Source organism: Vombatus ursinus, unplaced genomic scaffold (assembly GCF_900497805.2).
Source record: "Vombatus ursinus unplaced genomic scaffold, bare-nosed wombat genome assembly UNPS02014778.1, whole genome shotgun sequence".
In the NCBI taxonomy this organism is placed as follows: Eukaryota; Metazoa; Chordata; class Mammalia; order Diprotodontia; family Vombatidae; genus Vombatus; species Vombatus ursinus.
The window spans coordinates 42,564,089-42,588,918 of NW_020954556.1; the positions used below are offsets into that span (position 1 = coordinate 42,564,089).

The 24,830-nt window shown below is 36.4% G+C and overlaps 1 protein-coding gene across 21 annotated transcripts in view; it reads left to right on the forward strand.

Annotated features, from left to right (window-relative positions):
• NRXN1 (neurexin 1) overlaps positions 1–24,830 on the forward strand; it is a 1,385,770-nt gene that overhangs the window by 478,596 nt on the left and 882,344 nt on the right. For 8 of the 21 annotated variants that reach the window (XM_027865387.1, XM_027865388.1, XM_027865392.1 and 5 more), the window contains 3 exons: positions 16,874–17,175; positions 19,305–19,349; positions 20,440–20,601. In XM_027865387.1, coding sequence (XP_027721188.1) covers positions 16,874–17,175; positions 19,305–19,349; positions 20,440–20,601 — 509 coding nt within the window. The remainder of the gene's footprint in view (positions 1–16,873; positions 17,176–19,304; positions 19,350–20,439; positions 20,602–24,830) is intronic. The other 13 variants (XM_027865396.1, XM_027865398.1, XM_027865401.1 and 10 more) reach the window with 2 other exon arrangements.

Genomic DNA, 24,830 nt, shown 5'->3' on the forward strand with positions numbered 1-24,830 from the left:
TTGGCCCAAGTAGAGTTTAAACAGTCTCAAGTCCAAGTCAGATTGCATTTTCTCTATGAAGCCAACTCTGACTGCCCCAGTATGAAGGGAGAGTTTCCTCCTTTGAACTCTTCAAGGACTGAATGCATCATTCATTTGACAATTAAGCATACTACCTTGTGCCAGCTATTCTACTGTTAATGAGAATTCATCTATTTTATTTGTTTGTATCACACCCTGCCACAGTCCCTAACAGTGACATGTAAGTAGTAAGAGCTCAATAAATATTGATTTTGTTTGATTTGCTCTTCTACAGAAGGAGTTTAGGTTAAGATAGGCAAGAGAGGCAGTGTGACATTAGAATGAGCCATGGACTTGAAGTCTTCTTCAAGTTTTCTAAACTTGGGTTCAAAACCTGCCTGAGACACTTACTTTCTATATGACCAAGAGCAAGACACTTAACTTCTCTCTACCTTGGTTTCATCATTTGTAAAATGGAAATAATAATTGCTTCTACCTCACAGAATTTTTGAAAGGATCAGATGAGATAATATAGATAACTCTCCTTGCAAACTGTAAAGTACAGTAAAAATGTTTCCTGTCATTTTTATATGTAAACATCATTCATCACAGATATACTTGGAATAAGTAAGAAAATAATATATTCAAGTTAGGTGGATAAAGTGAAATAATATATGTAAAGTGTTTCAAAAACTGAAAATGCCATATAAATGCTTTATATTATTATTAAGACAAAATTAAACTGCAAATTATGTCAAAACTTAATTATCAGTTTTAATATGTTAGTTTCTTCTAAACAGGTAATTACATCTATATAGAACATTAATTGCATTAACTCTAAATAGATAGATGTAATTAACTGTATAAAAAAGCATTACTTTCTTCTGACCTATTAAATTGCAGTCATGCATTTGGAAGAATTTATTTTGTAAGCGATTTCAAATCTTAAATTTTGTTGAAATGTGCTTATCAATCACTCTGCTCCAATACATTTTGAGATTAATATGCTTTCTGCCATATATGACTACAAAAACAAGAAACAGAATGATCTGAATTTTTTTTCCTAGTATAACCAGATATTATATTTTGAGGGCACTGCTGCTTCTGTGAATTTCATTGGGTAAGTTTCATTTGCACTTAAAAGGACTTCAAAAAAAAGAAAGGTATGTGCATAGTTCTTTCAAGAACAGCTTATACCACTTTTCACATAAATTCAACATATATATATATATATTAATTCAGTAGGCTGTTTATAACATTCTTTATTCACATTCTATTTAACTCTTTGGAATATGTTATGATGGAATTCCCCAGAAGGGTAATCTGTGCCGTAGGGAGGATATATTCATTACTAGAACTGATAGTGGCTAATATCCTCATTGGCAAGCAATAGGAAGTGGCCTCTTTTTTTTTTGCTTTAAGACCTGTAATTCTTCATGCTTTTTATTTTATATTTGCATCAGTTTGATACAGAACAAGAATAAAAATGTTCACTGAAGAGTCTGTGCTAACTGGTCTCTCTCCTTTTATGACATTTATTTCTCTTTATGAGATATTTTCTACAGATACCCCCAATATGCTTAACTTGTCACATTTCTCTACTTTTTCTTGATTTGGATTCATTTTCCATTTTGTAAAAGGAAAAGTTCTTGAAGCTTAGAAGAGAATAATTATTGATTCTCTAAAATTCACAAGTTCCAGTATATTCTTATGCTATCAGAGGCATCATCTTTTGATGAAGTAAAGCAGTACATATACATTTGTTTATATAGTCAACAGATAAGGAAATGTATAGAGATAAGCAGCTAGGTGAAATTAGGTAGATGAAGCTCAGTATATTCTCATTTCTAGGTATATTTCAAAAATAGGCAGTTTGACACAGTATCTAATCACAAAGGAAAAAATGCAAAGGACAGAAGACAAAGGGCTATGGACCTTGCTTCTAACAAGTGTGAAGGACATGGAGCATTCTGCCATGTCTTAAGGAGAATGTGTTCTGTTTGTGCTTCTTCCAAAAGTATACAATACCTATGTATACACAAAGAATATTTCTGTCTCCACCCAGGAGGAAAAATCAAAAGATCTGAAAGAATGCATTCTCACTTTTCAGATTATCGGGGAAAATGGATTGTTCCTTACAAGAAAGGAAGGTATAGTTCACACAGGAAACAAAGGAGGGAAATATCTTTCACTTCTCCACCCTTTCTCACCTTTTCCCATTGGTTCCTGTTGGGATATATCTTGAGGAAAAAAATCAATCTAGACATCCCAAATCTCTCTTCTGGCTGTGCCCCTTCCCATCAAATCAGCCACCTGACCCCACCAGGTTGCCATGAGCCAGCCCTGGTAGGAAATGGGAAAAGTCAAAGCTTACATGCTGATCAGTAGTGATATTAGGTTCTTTCCTAGTTTCAGCACATCTAGCCTGGGGAAGATAGTGAAACTTATTCTGAAAAGAAAAAAAAAAGGAAAAGAAAGAAGGAAGGAAGGGAGAAAGAAAGGGAGGAAGGGAGGGAGGGAGAGAGAAAGAGACAGAAAAAGAAAAAGAAAGACAGACAGAAAGAAAGATAGAAAGATAGAAAGAAAAAAGGGGAGAAGGGAGAGACAGAGAAATAAAAAGGAAGGAAGGAAGGAGAAAGAATGGAAGGAAGGAGGAAGGGAGAAAGGATAGAGGGAGGAATTAAAGAAAGGAAGGAAGGAAGGAAGAAAGAAAGAGAAAGGAAGAAAGAAACAAAAAAACAAAGAAATTAAACAACTGTGGAGAGAAATATTCTGGATAGTTACTTGGATGAGAATCAATAGAGGTCTGGCTTCTGCTTGAAAACATACAGTGAAGATCCCTTCAATGACCTTCCACCTCATGTAGTGCATTGCTCTTTGGGACAGCTTGAATTGTCCATAGTTGTGTCCTTACCTATCTGCCCCTGTACCCAACATAATGTTGTGTGTTTATTAATGGTGCATATGTGTTATAACTAGTGTTCAAACTCCAGCAAATGTTCACTCTCAGGAAGGCAAAAAAAAAATGTGGAGTATTTTTGTTCTTTAATGATGTCCTATAATTTCATCTGTTCAGAGAACTCTGAGATTATAAATTGGCTTCATTAATACAGGCAGGCACCTAATCTATAATTTTACTTTTAGAGTTGCCCAGGGCCTCGAGAGATTAAGTGATTTATTCTGGTCGCAGAGCTAATATTTGGCCAAGTCATGACCTAATCCTAAGTCTTTCTGATTACAAGGCCAGTGCTCTAGCTACACTATTATCATAACTAAATAATAACACTTAGAGAACATCAATGATTTTTACATTAAATGAATAAACATCATTTATCTAAATGCAGACTTATTTTTGCAAGATTTCCTATTAGTCAAATATTAACCTTCAGCCAAAATAAATACATCTTTTCAATACCAGATTATGTATTCTGAGTCTTAGTTTTCACATCTGTAAAATGAGTGTGTTGGAATAAATGGACCCCGAAGATCTCTCCAGGTCTCTATCTATGATACTATCATGCCATGATACCTCAACAAATTTGAGATCTTATCAGTATAGGTTACTTCCTCCAACATTGTAGGTAGTAATACATCTATGCCTTCTCACACTGCATAATTTTTGTCATTGTCCTACCATAAATTCCCCATAGAAGATTAACCTATAATGACAGAGGCCTTCTTCTGGGCCTTTTAATATTTTGTAGGTTCCAGTAAAGTTATACATCTGTGCTTCTCACTATATGACCCATCTCCTATTTTGGTCACATATGATACTGATGACATACTTTACTCTATTTCTTATCCCCAAAGCCTTATTGGTAATACCTTATTCGACAGGCTTATGCCTAGCATACCGGCCTACATTAATGCTATCATCAGTTAAAAATGTCCTTTGAGAAGCACACTGTCTTTAAGTGGGATTGGAGTTAGAGTCATGAATTGTAATAATAGAAAGCACAGATGCTTCCAACAGCTAATGTGGGTGGGGAAAGAAAGCTCAACACAATTCTCAAGTCTTGCCTATGTGTATATGTAGCTAGGGATAATTACCTCACTATGAGGGCATAACTGAGAAAATAATAAACAGCATCCTGTAGTTTGAGGGACAGAGAAAGAAAGAGGGAATGTGAGCATCTCTCTCTCTTTCTCTCTCTCTCTCTCTCTCTCTCTCTCTTTCAATGGTGTTTGTTTATGTCATAGGCTACCAGCTAAACTGCCCTACCTCCTTCAAAAGGAATATCTTCTTACAAATCAGGAACCACAAAAACACTGGCAAAAAGCAATAGCTTCTCAAGTAACATTAGAAAAGCTGTAAGATGTAAAGCAAAGAGTGCTGCTCAAAGAATTAGGACCCATGAGGAAAGAGTCTGTGATCTGATGTCTTCACCTTCTTCCATTAATCTGCTGCTTCATTACCTTGGACAAGTCACTTTACCCTATAGATGAAAGAAAGAGCATGCATGAAATGATCTTTTAGGGTCTCTTCAATAAGCAAAGTTCCAGGACTCCCTTTCTTGAGCTGGGGTCAGCCTACTGTATCAATATAGATATAAAATGGGTTGAATCATTGCACCATCTAGTGTCAAATGAATGAAGAAAAGAGACGTGCTGATATCAAATGCATTGGCTAATGTACCAACTTAACTGAGCCAGCATTTATGATGTATCTATGATGTATAGGCCCTATTCTAGACACTGGAGGTACAAGGGCAAAAACGTTTATGATGTATCTATGATGTATAGGCACTGTTCTAGACACTGGAGGTACAAGGGCAAAAACAAAAGAGACCTTGCCTTCAAGAAACTTACTTTCTACTGGGGTTTTCATTCTAGCATTACATCTAGGAAAAAAAAAACAAAAGAAAAGAATGGACAATTTGAGTACATTCATTTAAAATCTATTCCTTCCAAGAAGTCAAAAAAATGCTCTAATTTGTAGAGGTGATACAATGTATATATGCATATGCATATATACATACATATATGTATATAAATAATAATGTTTATGCCATTCAAGGTTGAAGTATTTTGAGATATACTTTGTACTTATTTGCCAGGAAGAAACTTGTCCTTTAGCTTCAGGGAAAGGGTATTTTTGAAAATGTTTCATTGTGTAATAAAAGCACAGTGATCCACAAATCAACACTATGCATTGCCTATTAGCATGGGTTCCTGGGACCTAAATTTCTATTTTAGATAAACAGATGAGAAAAGTGTAACCTTGTGGGGGAAATGGGATTGGAAGGACAGGGGTGATATTTAGTTGAAACTGAATAAAAAGTTGTTCCCAAAGTGATCTACCATTGCAGAATTTTAGTGCATAAAGGAACCTTGGAGATTATCTAGTCTAACCCACTTATTTCTCATAGATAAAGAAACTGAAATGCTTTGCCCAATGTCAGACAAGAATTAAATGACATAGCCAGGACCAGAATTTGTATCTCCTAAATGCCAGTCTGCATTCTTTGTTCAGTCTACCTTGAACAGCTGAATCATGTTAATTGCTAATCAGTGTTGTGATAGAGTCATAAGTTTGAATTAATATAAGGCAGCCAAAATCACTAAAAAAGTTAGACAGATTGGGGTGGTGATGCTTCTCATTTTGAAAGAAATATTTTCATAGCAAAATTTATATATTAAATCATGCCGCAATATTCCTTGTTAATATAGATGGATGTGGAAGGTACTTACCACTGCATAACTTTAGCAGAAATGTTTTTGCAATAAATATTAATGCACCAAGCCTGTATTTTATGCATTCTGGATGGGAGAGAGGAAAAGATAAACCATTTTTTAAGAGTGAGAGGAAAGGAGAAAATTTTGGTTTTACATATGAAGTTACACTGAAATCATAAAAAGGAGACAATTCAGGATATTGATATGTAGACGTATAAGCTTGGTTTTGAATGGATTAATCACATATGACTAAGTATGAGTTTAATCATGAACTACTGCAGAGCCTAGCTATGATCAGAGAATCTTATTATCAGTTTGGCCACAGAATAATGAATTTTTTATCCACAGTCACTCTTGAAAACTTGAAAACTCACTTTATAAATCTGAAAGGCATCATGATCTGTATTGGTGAGGACCGTCTATTTGAAAAATATCATAGATCCTTGAGGTATGATTAAAAACATATGGTAGTTCCTGATAAATCAATAGCTAAGCATTTATTAAACAACTACTATGTGTCAAGCACTGTGCTAAAGTGCTGAGGATATAAAGAAAAAGCAAAAACTGTCCTTACCCTTACCCTTACCCTTGTATTCTAATTCAGGAGACATCATATGCAGAAATAGGTCTTAATAACATATGTAAGGAGGAGGCATATGAGAGATAAGCTTTGAGTTAAGAGTGCCAGTAGCTGGGCAGATCAAGAATGATTTCTTTCTTAAGGCAATATTTGATCTGAATCTTGAAGGAATCCAGGGATTCTAAGAGGCAGAGGTAAAGAGGAAGAACGTATCATCTATGGGGAACAGCCAGGGTAAAGGCACACTGGTGGGAGATGGAGTGTTTTGTGTGAATGGGTCTGTATGATGGGATTGTGGAGTGTGCGGAAGGGCTTTATGAGGATAAAGTACTGGAAATGCAGGAAGAGGCCAGGTTGTAAAGAGCTTTACAAGAGAACCAGAGGAGTTGATATTTTATCCCTATTGCCTATTAGATGAGCCCACAACTCAGCTAGGAATTCTGGGCCCTTTGTCACCTGGTCCCATATTGCCTATTAAACCTATTAACTAGCTATTTCCCCAGTGTGTCACTTCTACAACAAGCCAGTAGAACTCCATTATCCTCTGGGTTTATCTCTCTTCTGCTGAGTCCCTCTCACCCTCCTCCTCATACCCTCCCACTCATGCCATCTACCTAACTGTTCCTACTACATAGATACCTTTCTCTCTCCTTTCTATACCTTGCACGTAGAGATAAGTACAGAGTTTAGATTTGTGATTTCATTGATATAGAGAACCTCAGAGAGGGCACATTTCTACCAGAATAGGTCAGTTCCTTCTCTTCAATAAAAAGTCAGAAAGTTGCCTAGGGCACTGAGAAGGTAACTGAAATGTCAGGATGTAACAGGTGTGTGACACTAGTTTTGTGACTCTGGACATATCACTTAACCTTGCTTGCCTCAGTTTCCTCATCTGGAAAATGAAATGGAAAAGGAAATGGCAAACCACTCTAGCATTTTAACCAAGAGTCAGACATAACTTAAGAACAACAAAACAGAGCTGGGGTGAGAATTCAGGTCTTTTTTGAGTCAGAGACTAGTTTTCTATCTACTACACCAGCTTATACATAATAGGTGTTTAATAATAAAATTACTTATTGAATATCAGATTAATTCCAGATTCTTCTCCTCTGTGTAACCTTTCTTTACAGTTGCAACATGTCAATGACCATTTTTATTTATATTATTTTACCAAAAAAATCATTCATTTAAGGTTCATTTGTTATCAGCTGTATATCTCACCTTAAGACTGTTACTGTATCATTCATATTTGTGCATTTTATGTAATTTAGATATATATCTTCTATTTTTCTACCTACCAAGCTCATCCAGTATAGCATATATGCCCCAAATTTTAAATTAACTGAACTTGAAACCTTGGGTTTGAAATAAAACTGCAAGACTAAATTTAAAATCATAAACATTTAAAGACAGAAGGGACCATAAAGCTTATATATTTCAACAGTATCATTTTCTAGATGAGAAGACTGAAACCCCAAAAGAATGACCAGACATATTTCAAATCACATGGCTAGTTAGTTAAAGAGACATCTAGGTATATTCTCAGAGAGTTTTTGTATCGACTAAATGAAGCAGTTAAATTGTTACCATCTTAATAAGCATGATATTTTAGATGAGAGACTAATGTTTAGTTCAGGGCTTATTAGTGAGCATTGTGACTGGCTTTTCCTGAGTAGGCATCTCTAGTATTTATTAAGGTAGTCTTGGATAGTCTTTCTTCTAAAATGAATTAAATTTGAAGTGGTGAGACAAAGATGAATAATCATTTCAGGCAGATTCTACCTATGTACTAAATGTGATGAAACACCTTTAGGTAAAGAAAAAATATAACATCATGGAAACCATCAATTTTCCTATGTTTATATCAGTGTTGTAGAGGAACAACTGTGTCACCCTCAGAGGAAAAGAGTGGCACCTTTTTTACTATAATATGAGAAAGGACTTTTTTAATGATTAGAGATATCCAATACAAAAGATCATTGACAACTGTATAGGGCATTGTATATGTTATATGACTGGAATCTCATAATTATCATGAACCCCATTTAATTTATAGAAAAACATAGGTGCAGGTGAAGTGATGTGCCCAATGTCACAATAACAACAAGTAAATATCACAAAGGGACATTTGAATTTGTTTCTTCCTTACCATATATTAGCAAGCATACCAAGTGGCAGGAAAATTATACTTCTAGATTGGACAAGATAGGAAGAACCAGAGGGGAGGAAGAGCAGGAGAAGGAGGAAAAAGATAGGAGAAAGAGGAGGAACTGAGGGAGGATAATAGGAAAGAGGAGGAGGAGAAGAGGCAGAAGAAGAAGAAGGAGGAGAAAGAGGAGAAGAAGAAGAAGAAGAAGAAGAAGAAGAAGAAGAAGAAGAAGAAGAAGAAGAAGAAGAAGAGAAGGAGGAGGAAGAGGAAGAGGAGGAGGAGGAAGGATGTGAAGAAAGGAAAGGAGGAACTTGGAATAAAGATGGATTTAGAAAAGGGAATGAGTTTCATTTTGCCCATGTTGAGTTTTGAGTTGCAAACAGCATGAAAGGTGGAGGTATCCAGCAGGTGATTCTAGAACAGAGGACATATTTGGACTTGGGTATGAGTTACCTAGAGATGATAACTGAGACCATAGTGGCTGATGAGATCAACATAGGAGATTATTTGGAGACCGGAGAAATAAGCTCAAAAGAGAGGCCTAGGAAACATCTTTTCTTACGGAGTGACATATAAATGATGACCCAGGTGAAAATAATGTCACAGATGCTAAGGGAGAGAGAGTATCCAGAAGAAAGTTATGAACATTTTTGAAATATAAAAGACATCAAGTAGGAAAAGGTAAGTGGGAAAATGACATTAATTCTACAGTTAAAAGATCAATAACCTCAAAACAATTTAAATTAATATTTGGTAAATATAAAGCACAAGCTCGGCTCCAAAGAAGATATATGAGAAGATCCCTCCCCATGGTTCTTTTTCAGAGATCGTGGGAGAGGGAGGAGATGGAGAGTCCATGGCAGCAGGACGTTGTACATAACATTGTCTTGTTATATATTTATCAGTTTTGCTGAATTTTTCTTCTCTTTTTATTTCTTTTAATTTTTAATTATTTGTTATAAGGAATGACTCTCTGGGAGGGTAAAGTTAGAGGGATACCAGGAAAAAAAAACTAGCCTGTATTAAAAGCAAATAGCAATAATAAAACCTATTTTAAAAAGAAATCTTTGAGAAATCAATGAGAAACAATCTGAGTAATAGGATGAGTTCAGAAGACATTGTAAAAGGCTGAAAAGTCAGTGGCTGCTAAGAAAATGGAAGCGGAGTGGTGAGTAGACAGCTTTTCGTAGGTATAGGGAAGTGAAAGGGAGATGAGATATAGGGCATAGTTATTAAAATATATTTCTCAATCACAAGTCATCACTGAAAAATTGGGACTGATTTTTGTTACTTGTTTGGCCTTTTTTTCCACATCAGGAACAATAATCTTAATGCAAAATTTTTGTCTTGGATTCTTGATGGAGAGAGAGAGAATGAAGGATGCAAAAACTGTTAACCTTCTTAAAAAGTTTTTTTTCTTCTAAATGTCAGTAAGCCAAGGCTCTGTGAACAGGATTTGATTCAGATTTTCTTTGTTTTAAATCAATTCATATTGAACTGGATCTTTCCCCCTCTCCTGCCTACCATCTTTGACTCTGAACCCATCCAATTGTCATCAGGCCACTCATTTTTGAAAATGTATTCTTGTGTTGAGAATAATTTGCAGTGTTTTTAGTGTGTCCACTCTTAGCAACACAGACTGTTACAGTTTGAAGAAACCTTAGAGATCCTCTAGTCTAACCCCTTTGTTTTATAGATGAGAAAACTGAAATTCAAAATGAGGGAAATGACTTGCCCAAGATGATAGAAATTAGCTGGAGAGTTCTGATGAGAACCCACCTCTTCTCACTCCCAGTAGGGCACTTTTTCTGGTTTACTGCATGGCCTCTCTACTTGGCCGTAGTCAAAACTTGACATCATTTTAAGTAGTTGTCACTATAGGGACAACTCAGTGGTCATCAAAGCTAAATAGAGTATGTGTTGCCTTAAAACAAATTGGTACAGAGGCAATCCCATGTTTGAATTCATTTACTTCATGGATATTTTCAAAATGAGGATTGGCCATAAACATAGGATTTCCATAAATCTTCTCTGCACAAATTTGTGCTGTTAGCATTTATTCCTCTATTAAATATTCATTCATTGGGATTCACAGAATTCACCCATTCAGCTTCATAGTGCAGTGAATCTTTGGTAAGCTCCTCATTTTCCTGAGTGTTTTATTATGCTGAATGTATCCTTGTGTTTTTCCCAAGTTGAAACATGTTAGAGTCCAGTACATTTGACCGCTGTTGTGGGTTTGTGCTTTGCATACTGTATCTGGAACTTCAATCCAAGGCAGACCCAAAAGGGCCAATACTGTGAATTTGTCAGATCATAGTGTATTTAGCCATAAATCTCCCTTCATATCCCTATATCTATGAGGGCTTTACTGGCCATCAGCCCAGGCAGGCACAGCAGGTACCTGTCTGTTTTCCAACACCTGTGGTGATTTAAACAAATGCAAATTGATGCAAAATAGAGCTATGAAGTTAGGCCACTGGAGGTTTTGAACTTGTCATTCTTGGTATTTTGGAAAATGTGATCAGTTGCAAAATTCATTTAAAGAACTCCTTTGCTCGTTCATCTTGGGCCACTAATTTAGGAGATTTCCATTGCCAACCAAGAGCATGATAAAGACGTCTGAGAAATAAGGGGATTAAAATCTCTAATAGTAAAGTTTCTTACTGAAGTTATCACCTTGCTTTGGACTGCCTGACATGGATATCTAAGGCTGATACTAAATTTGGGGCACTTGGTTTCTAGATGTATTTTCTTAAAGGATCAAGAGACGACTTGGATTCCTGCAGAACACATTGCTTCTATAGCCTGGTGTCTCCCTTCAAATAAGAACAGCCCTCAGAACTCCAAGATTTATTTTGTACTCAGATCATATCTGAAGTCAAAGCCATTATCCCAACATGAGGTCTGGTCTGAAGACTAAGAAAAGGGTGAATTATGTGCCCTTTGTTACATATATTTGGAGGAGTACTATCTGCCTGCCACAGGAGGTAGACATGGCACTACTACCAATTAGGGAAATCCCTAGCTAAGGTGAAGGGTAATCTTTGCCAGTGGCAGAGGAGGTAATGCTAGAGAAGGTAGAGGAAGAAATATAATTCAAAGGTCAGACCAAGGACTCCATATTAGAATGACTTCGAGCCATTTCTGTTCTACTATTCTTTATGGGCAGAGATTTAGCAATTAATTAATCAATGAGCCTTTATGAATTTCCCATGTTCAAAGCACTGTGCTGAGTTCTAGGGGATAAGAAAATGTGCCTTTTGGAGTTTATTGTGGAAAACAATATACTTACATTTAATTATAGACAAAGTTAGAGCAAGGTAATTCATAATGGTAGGTACTAGCAGCTGGGATAATCAAGAAAGATTACACGTAGAAGTTGATACTTGAGCTGAGCTTGAAGGAAACTAGTAATTGTAAGAGGTAGCATTGGGGAAGGAGAATATTCTAAATATAAGGGAAATAATAGGAGCAATGGCAGAGAGATAGAACATGTCATATAAGTTAGATTAAGACTTATTCATATTAATTTTCTGCATGACACCCTAGTGCCATATATTGAATATGTACTGATTAAAATTAATTGATGACAATAATAATAGCAATGATGACAGTACTATGTCATTTAAGATTCCATTGATCATTCCACCTGAGGCTGGAAAAAGCATCTAAAATATTACTAATTTTTGCCTAGGTTTTACTCCCTATAAAATAAAAGGGAAACAGAATGTAATTATCACACAATAGAACTCTATACCATAGGGTGAGAATAGGATCTTAAAATCAAGAACATGATAAAATTGTCCACATATAATAAACATTACAATTTTCCAGATATAGTAAGTCAATCAACAGATATATGTTGAGTCCTAGCTAATGACAAGGAAAAATAGAGGAATTAAAGGCATATAATGGGATCAGACCCCTGGCAAAATGAGGTATATTAATTGTACTAGGTACCAAGATAAAGAGGATGAGAGAGGAACTCAGAATTCCTGCATTCCCTTAGTATGTATCATAGAAGCTCCCTTTTTCTGATGACCTGTACAGGCTCTTTTTTATATTCTTTCTAAACCTTGTGATGGAGTACTTAACCACAAAATCGTCACTGCAATACAAACTCTTTGTTAATAAATATTTATTAGATTAAAAATTACTTGGACTGTATAAAGATGTCTTGTATCAACATCTGATATAGCAATTTTTTATTTTTTTTTTAGCTTTTTGGTGAGGCAATCAGGGTTAATTGACTTGCCCAGGGTCACACAGCTAGTGTTATGTGTCTGAGGCCACATCTGAACTCAGGTCCTCCTGAATCCAGGACCAGTGCTCTATCCACTGAACCACCTAGCTGCGCCTTTCATATAGTTATTTTGCCAATCACTCCTGACTCAAAACACTATAGAATTATTTCACATGCTCACCGCCCACCACTGCACATTTTACTTCCTGTTTTTTTTTTTTATGTGTATATTTTTAAAGTTGTATTTGGAGGAGGGGAGAATATGTGAATATGTATTTACACAGTACCTACCATGTACCTGGTGCTGTGCTAAACATTTTACAAATATTATCTCATCAGAACCTCATAACATCCCTGAGAGAGGGAGTGAGGGAAGAGGAGAGAGAGAGAGAGAGACAGAGAGAGAGACAGAGAGAGAGAGAGAGAGAGAGAGAGAGAGAGAGAGAGAGGAATGCTATTACTCTACCACTTTACAGTTGAGGAAATCAAGGCAAATGGAGGTTAAGTGACTGGCTAGTCAGTGTCTGAGGTAGGATTTGAACTCAGGTCTTCCTGACTCCAGGCTCAGCACCCTACCCACTGGGCCACCTAATTACCACTGATATATTTTGTGTTTATAAACAAACATTTCTGTATTGCCCTCACTCCATCCGAGCTCTCCAGTGGCAAAGTAATTAAGCAAAACCAAGAATATAGTAACCTAATCTAAAATATATGCAACATTCCACATCCATCGCACTTCCCCACCTCACTCTATTTTTAAGTGTTTTTTAAATTAATATCAACTTATTTTCTCTTGTTTTATTCCCAAATAAAAAAGAAAACAAATTCCTCATAAAAAAGATTATTTGTTCCCTTGTGCTATTTGTCTTATTAAAAATAATTGACTTTCTGTTGTAGTTGTGTGTGTGTGTTATTATATTTATACATCGGTGTTCTCTGCTTATATTATGACCCAATGGTTCTAATTTAACAATCTCATAGATGTGACTTGTGGAGTCATCCAATGTACAAAAATCTACAGTTTTGAACATGCTGATGTTCTCCTACTGTCTTCCTTTGCTCTGTTATTCACCTACTCTGTGACTTTGGGCTTATATTTCATCTCTATATCTCAGTTTCCTCATCTGCAAATGAGGAAGTTAAATTAGATAATGGACAAAGCCCCTCTTTATTCTAAATCTATGATCAGCGTCCTTTTTATTGCAGGAATCTTAGAATTGCAAGCAATTTTAAAATGTCAGGAAAAACTAATGAAATAAGACTTCTGTTGATGACATAAATTAGGCAATAAAACAATAATTAAACCTTAAATCTGCATCTGTGCACAGAAACAGGATTTTAAACAAAGCCAGTTTCATTTCACATTGATTAAGGTTATCAGTAGACAATATCCCTTTGAAGTACTTCAGGACTCCAGAAAGGTTAATATAGAGTCAATCTCCCTTATCATATGTGAAGGGAAATGAATCACACATCCTGTTTATTGGCCCAAACTGGAAAACATAATCTCTAGAACCCAGGGTCATTTCTGTGCATTGATCAATTTTATGTATATATATATATATATATATATATATATGTATATGTATGTATGTGTGTATATATGTATATATATATACACATATATACATATATACATATATGTGTGTGATTGTATAATATTTACATTCATAAATAGGTATACATATATATTTTTCTCCTACATTCCCATAATTCACATAAATATATTATATGTGAATTGGAATATTCTCTACTCATATATTATAATATGTAAGAGTAGAGAATATACTGTACTCCTAGGCAGCTAGGTGGTACGATGGATAGCTTAATGGATCAGTATTCAAGAAGAACTGAGTTCAAGTCTGGCCTCAGACATTTACTAGCTATGTGATCCTAGGCAAGTCACTTAACCTTTTTCTGTCTTGGTTAAGCCCACTGTAAAATGGGGATAATAATATCATTAACCTGTCAGGGTTGTTGTGACGATAAAATGAGAAAATTTTCATAAAGTGCTTAGAAAACCCTAAAACGCCATATGAATTCTAGCTATTATCATTAACACTCATATATTGTGTAATATATAAACATGTAGATGTAATATGTATAAAACAGCAGCAATACATCATATACAGTATCCTAAATGAGTGGAGTTTGAGCTTTAAAGTCTTGCACTAAGAGTTTTGGGACATGTATATTAGCATAAGAATGTATTATAGATAAGATATATTGTATGACTACATTAGACTAAGAATATATTATATTAGAATAGGATTATAGTACATATATGTATCAGAGTAGTGACATAAATTAGATATAGATATAAGTATTTGTAGATTGTAGAAGTATGGGGGGAGAGACAGAGACAGAGAGCCTTTATATATAATATATCTCTGATCATGACATGGACATGAAACTGTTCTAGAGATTATACCTTCAAGTATGACCCTGATGACAGGATGCGTGATTCACTAATTTCAGAGAGGCTCATCACCTTAAGCTGCCTTCCATCAGATGAATTCTGTGGCAACTCATTTTCTTAAAAGTTCTCTCTGCCCCATCCTAAGCTGACTAACATAATTCACAGCCAGGTTTCATGATTTGTGCATGTTCACTGTGTTATCTGGAAGTGTAGCCAGGTCTGGAAGCAAGGCCTCATGATGCACTATGCACCTCAGCATTTTTCCCCTATGACACAGTGACTTTAGAGATTAATCAATTGATCAATAAACATGTATTAAGCACCTACTATGTTTTGGGCACTATGATTGTACAGATTTCTTGGTATTGCTCTATCGGATTTGGTGACAAAACATTCAAAAGTATCACTTTGGAGTATATTTCCTGTTACTCAAAAGCAAGGTATCTTTCTCTTTGTTTAAGTTTCTAAAAGTAAAGCTATATGCCAAGGTTTGAGTAACCACAGGACAGGACTTCATTAAGCAGGACTGCAACCGAGTATCCGAGAATTCATGTGTAGGATATATTTAAGACAGATCAGGGCAGGTAATGGGTCAAGCCCATGAAATCAGATAAAGTGTGAAGGAACAAACAGGTCTCAAAAGTCAAAGCAAAGAAGGACTTAGATTCCATGAAATCAAGTAGTTCAAGACAGAGGCACTAGAAAGTCAGCAAAAAATGCTGAATGTGGGTTTACAAGGGCCTACTGGTAGATAATTAATCATAGGCAAAGGGAGAATTAAGGGCTTGCAGATTCATGCTGCTTCTGATTTGTGATGGGTTCTAGATTGCTTCAGAGGGGACATTATATGCTATGTGTAATGCCAGATATACAGCAAGAAACTTGTCCCAGCCCATCTTGTCTCATTTCCTTTGGCCAAATTCCCTTATTGCCAAGGAAGACAAGAGAGCTAGTCTGCTTGAAATAGCAAGTTCCTTTGGTTAAATTCATTCCACCTGAAGGCAGAGACAGATACTGTAAACATTTTGTTTTATCTGGTTTGTAGTCTGTGAGTACCGCATATTTGCTTTTGGGTTTGGAGAAGACTGAGTTGTGGAGAAAATGTTGAGACTTCATTTACACGATGATTCCCATGATGATATGCTGGAGTTCTTACCAGTCTCATAAAAATTAGTACCACCATCTGTTATTCCAAAGCCAGGGACAGAGTAAAAATATCCAACAGATTCCAATAGGTATTCTCTAAGCAGCCTTTTTTCCCCCACCCAGTAAAGAGAAATGCCCACTCTCTAAAAGATGTGATTTTTACCTTGAGTATCAAATTTGTCTTCTCCCTCCCTTCCCTATTTCCTCATCCTGCCAATTTGTTATGGGTGTTCAGTGGTGCAAATATTTGATTCTCTACTGGAAAGATCTTTGAATACAAATGACTCACTGGAAATTAAAATGGAACATAAATGCCACAGGCTGGATGCTACAAACACAGAGGAATCCACTGAAGCTAGCAGAGTAGAACCACCCAATATGTCTTGATGGTACCTGATTTGCACCCTGGAGGTATCACATGGCCAAGCTCTCTTGTCAGAGCTCTTGTAGTGATACTTTAAATTTAATTGAATTTTCAAGAATGTCAGTTTTTAGTCATTGTTGTTGATGGCTCAATATAGAAGGTTCCTTAAAAATGCATGGCTATCTATCACTATGTGTATAATGTGTCTGGTGATGTAAATATTAATTACTCGAAGAGTTAATTTGAGTCCTGCTGATCTAGACTTCTTTTTTTTTCCTATCTTCTCACAGGAAAAGAAGAATATATTGCAACCTTCAAAGGATCAGAGTACTTCTGCTATGACTTGTCCCAAAATCCCATACAAAGCAGCAGCGACGAAATAACCTTGTCATTTAAAACTCTTCAGAGGAATGGACTGATGCTTCACACAGGGAAATCAGCTGATTATGTCAATCTTGCCTTGAAAAATGGAGCCGTCTCCCTGGTCATTAATTTAGGATCAGGGGCCTTTGAAGCACTGGTGGAACCCGTGAACGGAAAGTTTAATGACAATGCCTGGCATGATGTGAAAGTAACCAGGAATCTGCGTCAGGTAACAGTACAATGGATAAGACTAACTGACTTTGTTTCCTGCTACAGCTGTCTGTGTGGTGCCTTAAAACCTAACAACATGATACTAGACTTGTGGTTTTCACTTACAAATTAGCTTTTTAAAAATTATTATTATTTCTACCAAGATGGATCTCCCTGCCATACTTGAGCAGGGGCATATCTAGAAAGTTCTGGGGCCCAGAGGCTGTTTCATGCAGGGGGATAATTGCAGTTTTCCAGGGGGTTGCAGGGATTGCTCAGTAATTTCCCAACTCTGGTTTTTGTGATGGTGTATTTTTTTTTTGTATTGTTGTTATTGTTGTTGTTGTTTTAACAGTTCCATGGGGATCATCATGAAGCATGCACATGGGGGTCATTGAAACTCAGTTCCTTTTTTGTAATCAGAGAACTGGTTTTACAAATGGTTAGGTTTGGGGGGGGGTTTGTGTGTTTTTACTCCCTTTCTTTCACTTTTTTCTTCTTCCTCCAAAAGTGGGGGAGAAATCAGACTGATGTCCTGAAGCAGGAATCTGGGATTTTGCATATGGCCCAGTAGTATTACTTTGGGGAATTTTTATTTCTCCCCCTCTAAATGAAACCCCAAAATAAACCAGTGGACTGTTCAATCGATTTTGTCTTTAATGGTGTCTCCCCAAATATATTAGATCCTAGAAAAAACATAAATTTCTTGGTTTAGCTATGGGTTCATATATACTGTATATTTATCTTAAAGGCACAAAAATACAGTATATGCCATATGTGGTATGTGATCAGAGTAGCATTAAATGGTGTGTTTATATATTATTGCGCAATAATTTTTGGTTATCATTTGATATTTTACACATATTAAAATGTATCATTTTGTTAAGTGTTGACAGTGACTATTTTCTGCCATACATGCCTCTTTTAAACTAATATCCTTTAACATATTTGTTGTTTCTCTAAACAGTTGCAGATTGACTGGATTATCTCTGGTTTTCCTTTACTAAAACAGCCGTCTGTTTCTGAGCTGTTAACTAACCTTTTCTCTCCACTTCTTTAAAACAAAACAAAACAAAACAAAACAAAACAAAACACGGACTTAACTATATGAGCTAGGGAAATGGGAACATCTTTAGGGACATAGTGTTGTTCTAGTCAAGGCAGAGAAGTCCACCCAAAGTGTTTTTGAGAGCCCCAAATGTCTTTAAGATGTTTTCTGTCCATGCATAGGTAGTCCAGCATGCATCATACTGCCCTGGGAGATTTCGCAGCCAGTGATACAGTCATAGCAAAGGTTCCCTAGTGTTCCCATCTCTTTGGTTCTTGTGCTATTTCTCAGATGCCAACCAAGAGATCCAAGACATCACTAAAGAGAAGCAGCAAAGAGAAATTGGGTTGGGGGCACCAGCTTTCTAGATCTGCCTTTGCTCAGGTTACCCACCAAACGATAAATTGGTAGCTCAAAGGAAAACTGTTCTTGTACAGTTGGGGTGCATGTGTGGCAGGGCAGATACAAAATTCCATTCTACTCATTCTATGTATCAGGATCTTTGCTTTGTTTCATTGCAGTAAACTGTGATCCTAAAGTCCATCAATATGACCGAAAGACGTTTTGGAGTTGAGGAGGATTCCTTGTATGCAGTAAAATTGAGTACTAGGGCATTGCCAACCAATTCCTACTGATTTGCTGGGGGAGGGGAGGGTGGGGGAGGGGTCATTTGGGGACTTAGGGCAAGCAGTGGTCAGCTGATGAGCTTTAGGCCTTTGGATCCCTCTAGCCATTTTAAACATCTGTCAGTTGTATTCAGTGGAAGGAGGATGGAGGGAGCATTGCATTGCATTGCCATATGTCTGTTTCTGTTAAGAAGTGAGTTTATGAACTATGATCTCAGGACAAATCTTATTGCTATAACCTCCGTGGGAGGCCTATTTGTTAGTCTGCTTTTTTCTTGTAAGATTTTTTTGCCCTTTTTCTATGTTACTAACATGCTTAATAACTAACATGCCATTCATGGAATGTTTCATTCTACTAACCGTTACCTTAATCAAAAAATGTACTAACATGGTAGAGACCATCATATTTTTTAAGTAACAATCGTTATTCTGTTCACAGTTTTTAATTTCCTTTCTCCCCCCTTCTCCACAAAGCACTCAGGCATTGGACACGCTATGGTAAACAAACTACATTGTTCGGTAGATATCATTCTAATTGTTTCTTATTTTGGGTTTGCCGTGTGTTTTCTTTCTTTCTTTTAACTGTAGACATCATTAACAAAAGAGGAACTGCGGTTGGTACTCTTCTGCTTACTTTGGACTCCTTCTTTCCATCTGTTGTTGACCTCCTTATTTTTTTTCCTGTTCCTGTCAACTTCTGTTTTCCAACTCACCTGTAGGGGCATCGTTAACGTTTCGAACGTTTGCATCCAGCTGTGGTTAACGAGGGATAAGACTAAAATGGTGGCTGGCCCGAGTGACCGCAGGCTTAGCCAGTTTCTAACCATTCATAATGCATGGCATGAAGATTTGGTTTGGGAATGATGGAGATGCCACAATCATTCATCTTTCGGTCATCACAGAGCAATTTTGTTCCTTTGGTTCTCCCTGTTTTCTTTTCTTTTCCTTTTCTGAACTGTACTGTACCTCGAGCATGTGCACATCAGCGTGGGCCGCTTCCTCTGGTTGTTTTGCTTCCTTTTTTTCCTTTGGCATGAAGGTAGACACATGCATGCTAAATAGCTGCTGCTCTATAGTGCAAATAGTGATGTCGCTGAATATAGCTTGCGCCCTTTATGTTAACAAGGTGCACGTTGTGATTAGTCAATGACAGACAACTAAACTTTACTAATATGTACACCAGCAAAACTAACCTAGGAAGCATTTTACTAACACCATTTTTGTGTCTGCTAAATAACTTTTTAAGTTGCAAATAGGGACTATGCTGACACTAGTTCAACAATCAGCTAAGTCTTTAACTAGCTTAGATCTTGTAGGGATAGTTGACTAGAATCCAAGACTAAACCTCAAACAGACATGAAAATGGGTTCCACCATAGGTCTCCAAAAACAAACAAACAAACAAATAAATAAATAAGAACAAAAAATGAACCGAAAAAAGAAAAAAAAGAAAAAAACCAAAAACAAACAAAAACAAACAACAAAAAAAAACCAAACTCAAAATACAAAAGCCAAAAAAAAAAAAAAAAAAACACAAAACAGGCATACCCCAGGATTGCAGTATCTAGGTCTGAGTATAGCGTGTCCTTTCCCTGTGCTTTGTTATCTAGGTGACAATATCAGTGGATGGAATTCTTACCACAACGGGCTACACCCAAGAAGACTATACCATGCTGGGTTCTGATGACTTTTTCTATGTTGGAGGCAGTCCCAGCACAGCAGACCTCCCAGGGTCACCAGTCAGTAACAACTTTATGGGCTGCCTCAAGGAGGTAAATATCACCCATCACTCAAATTGTCACTGATTCATTATCCCATTATTACAGGTTCCGGAAATGAAAGTGTCTTTGCTGAAGAATGTTTGACAAATGATGTTTCCTGAGGTCAATGTCACAACCTCAAATGCTATTTAATACATTGCTCATGTGGGATTAGAGGGAGAGATATAAACTTGTTAAGGAAATGTGTATGAGCTCTTCCCTTCGGGAACTTGTATGTAATTCACAATTATAGTATTTGGGGCAGCAGTGTATTGGTTATGAAAGAAAAGAGAGCAAAGTGAGATAACAGGGTGAGTGGTCAGCAAAATGTCAGGTTCATTTCCACTAATATGCCTTAGGTGAAGCTGTTACCAAGCATCATAGTGACTTCTAATAGCATTATTCTTCAAGGATGGGAAGGAGGAAGGGGGAAGAAAGTGAAAAAGGCAAGTTGGTACAAAATAGGGACTATTAAAATACCATCAAGTAATTTAGTTATATTTATACATGCAAAATATAACATGATGAAAGCTAAACTCATAGCTATTTGATTACATATATGAATAAGACTAGTTTGTGCCCCCCTTAAAATCAGTCAGGCTGCTAACTATCCATCCCCTCACCCTACAGAGTCAGAGTATTGACAGTAGCCCCTGACAATGACTGTTATTAGAGGGTGGAAAATGTAGTACTATGATAAAAATTATTTTTTTAATGAACATTTGTCTTTTTCATCAGTCTGATTTCATTTAGACCTGTCCTTTTTTCTTCTAGTTCCTAGAATGAGAGGTCCCTGTTTGATTGTGTGGTGAATATTTGACTATGTGTACTTTGACAGTTTCAAGTTTGGTGATTTTGAGCTTATGGGTGACTCTATCTTGTTGCCATCTGTGTATGAGGCTCATTTAGAGGGAAAATATTTTTATGTGAAATTGAATCAGTGAGGGATGGGAGGGGTGGCACCACGAATAGCAAAAATATTGGTCCAGATGCAATCATAGCTGCAGGCAGAAATCTGCCTTGAGTCATTTCTGCTATTTTACATTCACAATATTCTTTTCTGTTGTCTTATGAAAACTGTAGCTTTATTAGAAACAACTCTGGGGATCTTCAAAATGGCATAAATTCAACAAGAACAAAGGAGTTCATTTCTCTAAGGCCGACTCTCGATACATAGGGAGAAAAAACTCAAAATACTATCCTAATTACAAATTCTAGTGTGGATTGTCCCCTAAGTGTCTACTATGTAGCATGAGTGATGGATTTTTAATCAGATGACCTAGGTCCTGCTCATAGCTCTACCTGTATGACCTTGGCCACGGCTTTTAATCTTGTTTCCTTTCCCATAAAAGGAAGTGATGGAACTAGATGACCTTTCACTGCTAAATCTTCAGTCCTTTGAACTAGCACTGAGCTTGGTATTATAGGAGATAGTAAAATAAACAAACAGATCTGGACATGGTTATGGATTAGGCACTGAAGAAATTTATGTTATTTGGGAAGAGAAAATATGAACAACCCTAATTTAATCACTGAATGATATTCAACTACATAGTGACTACTACATCATATGACAAATCCATTGAAATGAGCAAAGCTATTGCTTCAGTTTGGCCTTAGAAAAAGAGAAACAATTGAATGGGTAGAGTGGAATAGGGTTACTTTTGATGAATAATGAATGAAAGACATGGGAAGAGCGGGCAGGAGGCGTGGTTTAGATACCTTCAAAGGGGTTACAACAACCTATCAATCTGAACAACTGAAACTACACCTGGCCTATCTCTTCATCCATCTTCACTTCTCACTGACTTGAATCCAGATATCTTTACTTTCTTATTTCTCCATTTACCTTACATAGGTAGGTGTGACAGAGCAGTGCACAGTCAAACTTGAATGGTAGAGCAGAGAAGGTCCCTGGCAGGAATAAGGCTAAACATTTAATGGGAACCTCCCACAGGAATATCCTTAATCCTTAATGATGAATAAGAAGATATGGGGATTATCTTCCTGTATACCTTAATCTACCACTGATGCCACAACTCATAGTGTGATCTTGGGCAAATCACTTAAATCCTCTGCATTTCAATTGTTTCTGCTGTAAAATGATGGGACTCTGTCATGGAATCTAAGAATCAATGATTTTAGTTGGCCATATTTTCACTTTATATATTATAAAAACCACATGTACACCTTTTACTCTCAAAAAAGAGTACTTTAATCAATCAGCTGGGTTTCCCTAAACTGATGATACTGTCAGAACAAATGATCTTTTCCTGTTTCTACCATTTACCCTGTTATATAGTAAGACAATTAACTGTCTATAATAGGTATAATCAAAACAATCCTAAATCCATTCTGTTACCATGTGCTGACATAGCCTGGTTAACCATGGTCTCTATCCATTTTTTGTTATTCCTCCCTCTGTCCAGTCACCCATCAACTCTGGCAGACTTACAAATACAAGATAGACCAAGCAATGAACAAAGAAGTACGCCCTATTAACGGAGAGCATTGTATTGACAATTTCAACAATCACGCACTGAAATACTTCTGTGTCCTCTGTAGAGTTAGGATTTTTAAAAAAGAAAGAAGGGAATGAAACCACTCCTCTTTATTGACCATGCACATTGAATTTTTCTCTCTCTTACCACCTCTGCCAAATGTTAGCAGCCAGCTCCACCTACTTTCTCTTTGACTTTTGTAATTGGCTTCATGTAACTTCCTCCTTCCCTATTAAGGGTAGCAACAGCAGTCAGAATTGCCCAATAGATCAAAACATGGGACAACTTCAGAGTCCTTTGATCCTGAGCAATTTCCATCTTTGTCTGACTTTAGTCTATTTAGAAACCCCCACTCTTCCTTAACTTTAAGCCTAAGCATGGAATAAAGCCTCAATAAAGTACCATGGATTTGAAGTTAAATCATATTTGTTCAGATTAGTGAGCTTTGTAAAGTTACTGAAGAAAAAGAAAGGGAAGAGGCATCTAATTTTTTTTAGAGGAAAAGGTTTCTATGACATGAACTTTATAACAAAGCATGTATAATTCTGATATCATCTCTCTTAGCCTGCACAGTTAAAATCAAGTCTGTTTGGGGATGAATCCAGCTTTAGCTTTTTCTTTTTCTTGAACTCCAATTAGGCCACATTCCAGAATCTATGAAAAGTGCTTTTTGACTTTCAATGAACCAGCAAACACATTCATTTCAGGTTATGTGGGTCTGTACCATATTCCCATTTGCTTTTTCAGTCTGGAAATAGTGTCTGAACTTTACAATCTTATCTAAGATGAGACTGAGTTACAAAGAAAAGAGCAAAGGTATTGGAGATGAAGTGGATCAGAGTTGAATCTTTCTGCTTTTCTCTCGCTATGTGACCCTGGTCAAGTCACACTTCCTTGGGCCTCATTCAGCTTCCTAATATATGAGGGTTAAGACTACATGGCCTCTGCAATCCCTTCCAGTTGTGTATCTATAACCCAATGATTGGTAATTTAATATGTGGCTCTGTTTCTGTGTGAAAAGGTGGTCATCTTTCCATATTGGTATAGAAACATGACGTAACGAAAGCAGAAGAGAATCAGAAGGCCTGAGTTTGAACCTATCTTTGCAACCTACTTTAAAAAATCACTACATCACTAGGATTCCAGTTTTGCCTTCTTTAAAACTAAGTGGTTAGACAAGATGACAACTAAAGTCTCTTTCAGTTCTAACATGCTGATATTCTGAAATCCATTTACTAAAGTAGACATTAATTTAAGAGAATTACCACATATTATTGACACTTTAGTTTACACCCTTATCCTTTCAAGTTTTAGGAATTAAAAGTAAATCATTGATTTATGTCAAGCTAATCCATAATGCGGCAGCATTCTTTCTTTATAGCTTTTGTTCCTTCTGGATTCAGCATTTAACTTTATCAGTGCTGGAGTAAGATACAGGACTTAGATGTATAGAAACTAGCAGACCTTTCTCCTCAGTGGAAATTTCCTCATCTCTTAAAGTGATTCTAAAATTTCAAAATAAAAGAAAACTTTTTAAAAATGGAAATAGGGAAAATGTCAAAATGACCTCTATATTGTACCTTCCTTACAATGGAATTTTTTTTTAAATTATCAGAGAATATCAAGGGTGAGTGATCAAAGTATTTTTAAATGACAAATTAATCAAAAGACATTTGGATAAGTGGAACTTTTGTCTCGAATCATTTCCAAATGATTTTCAGTGATGGAAAATGAGGAAAA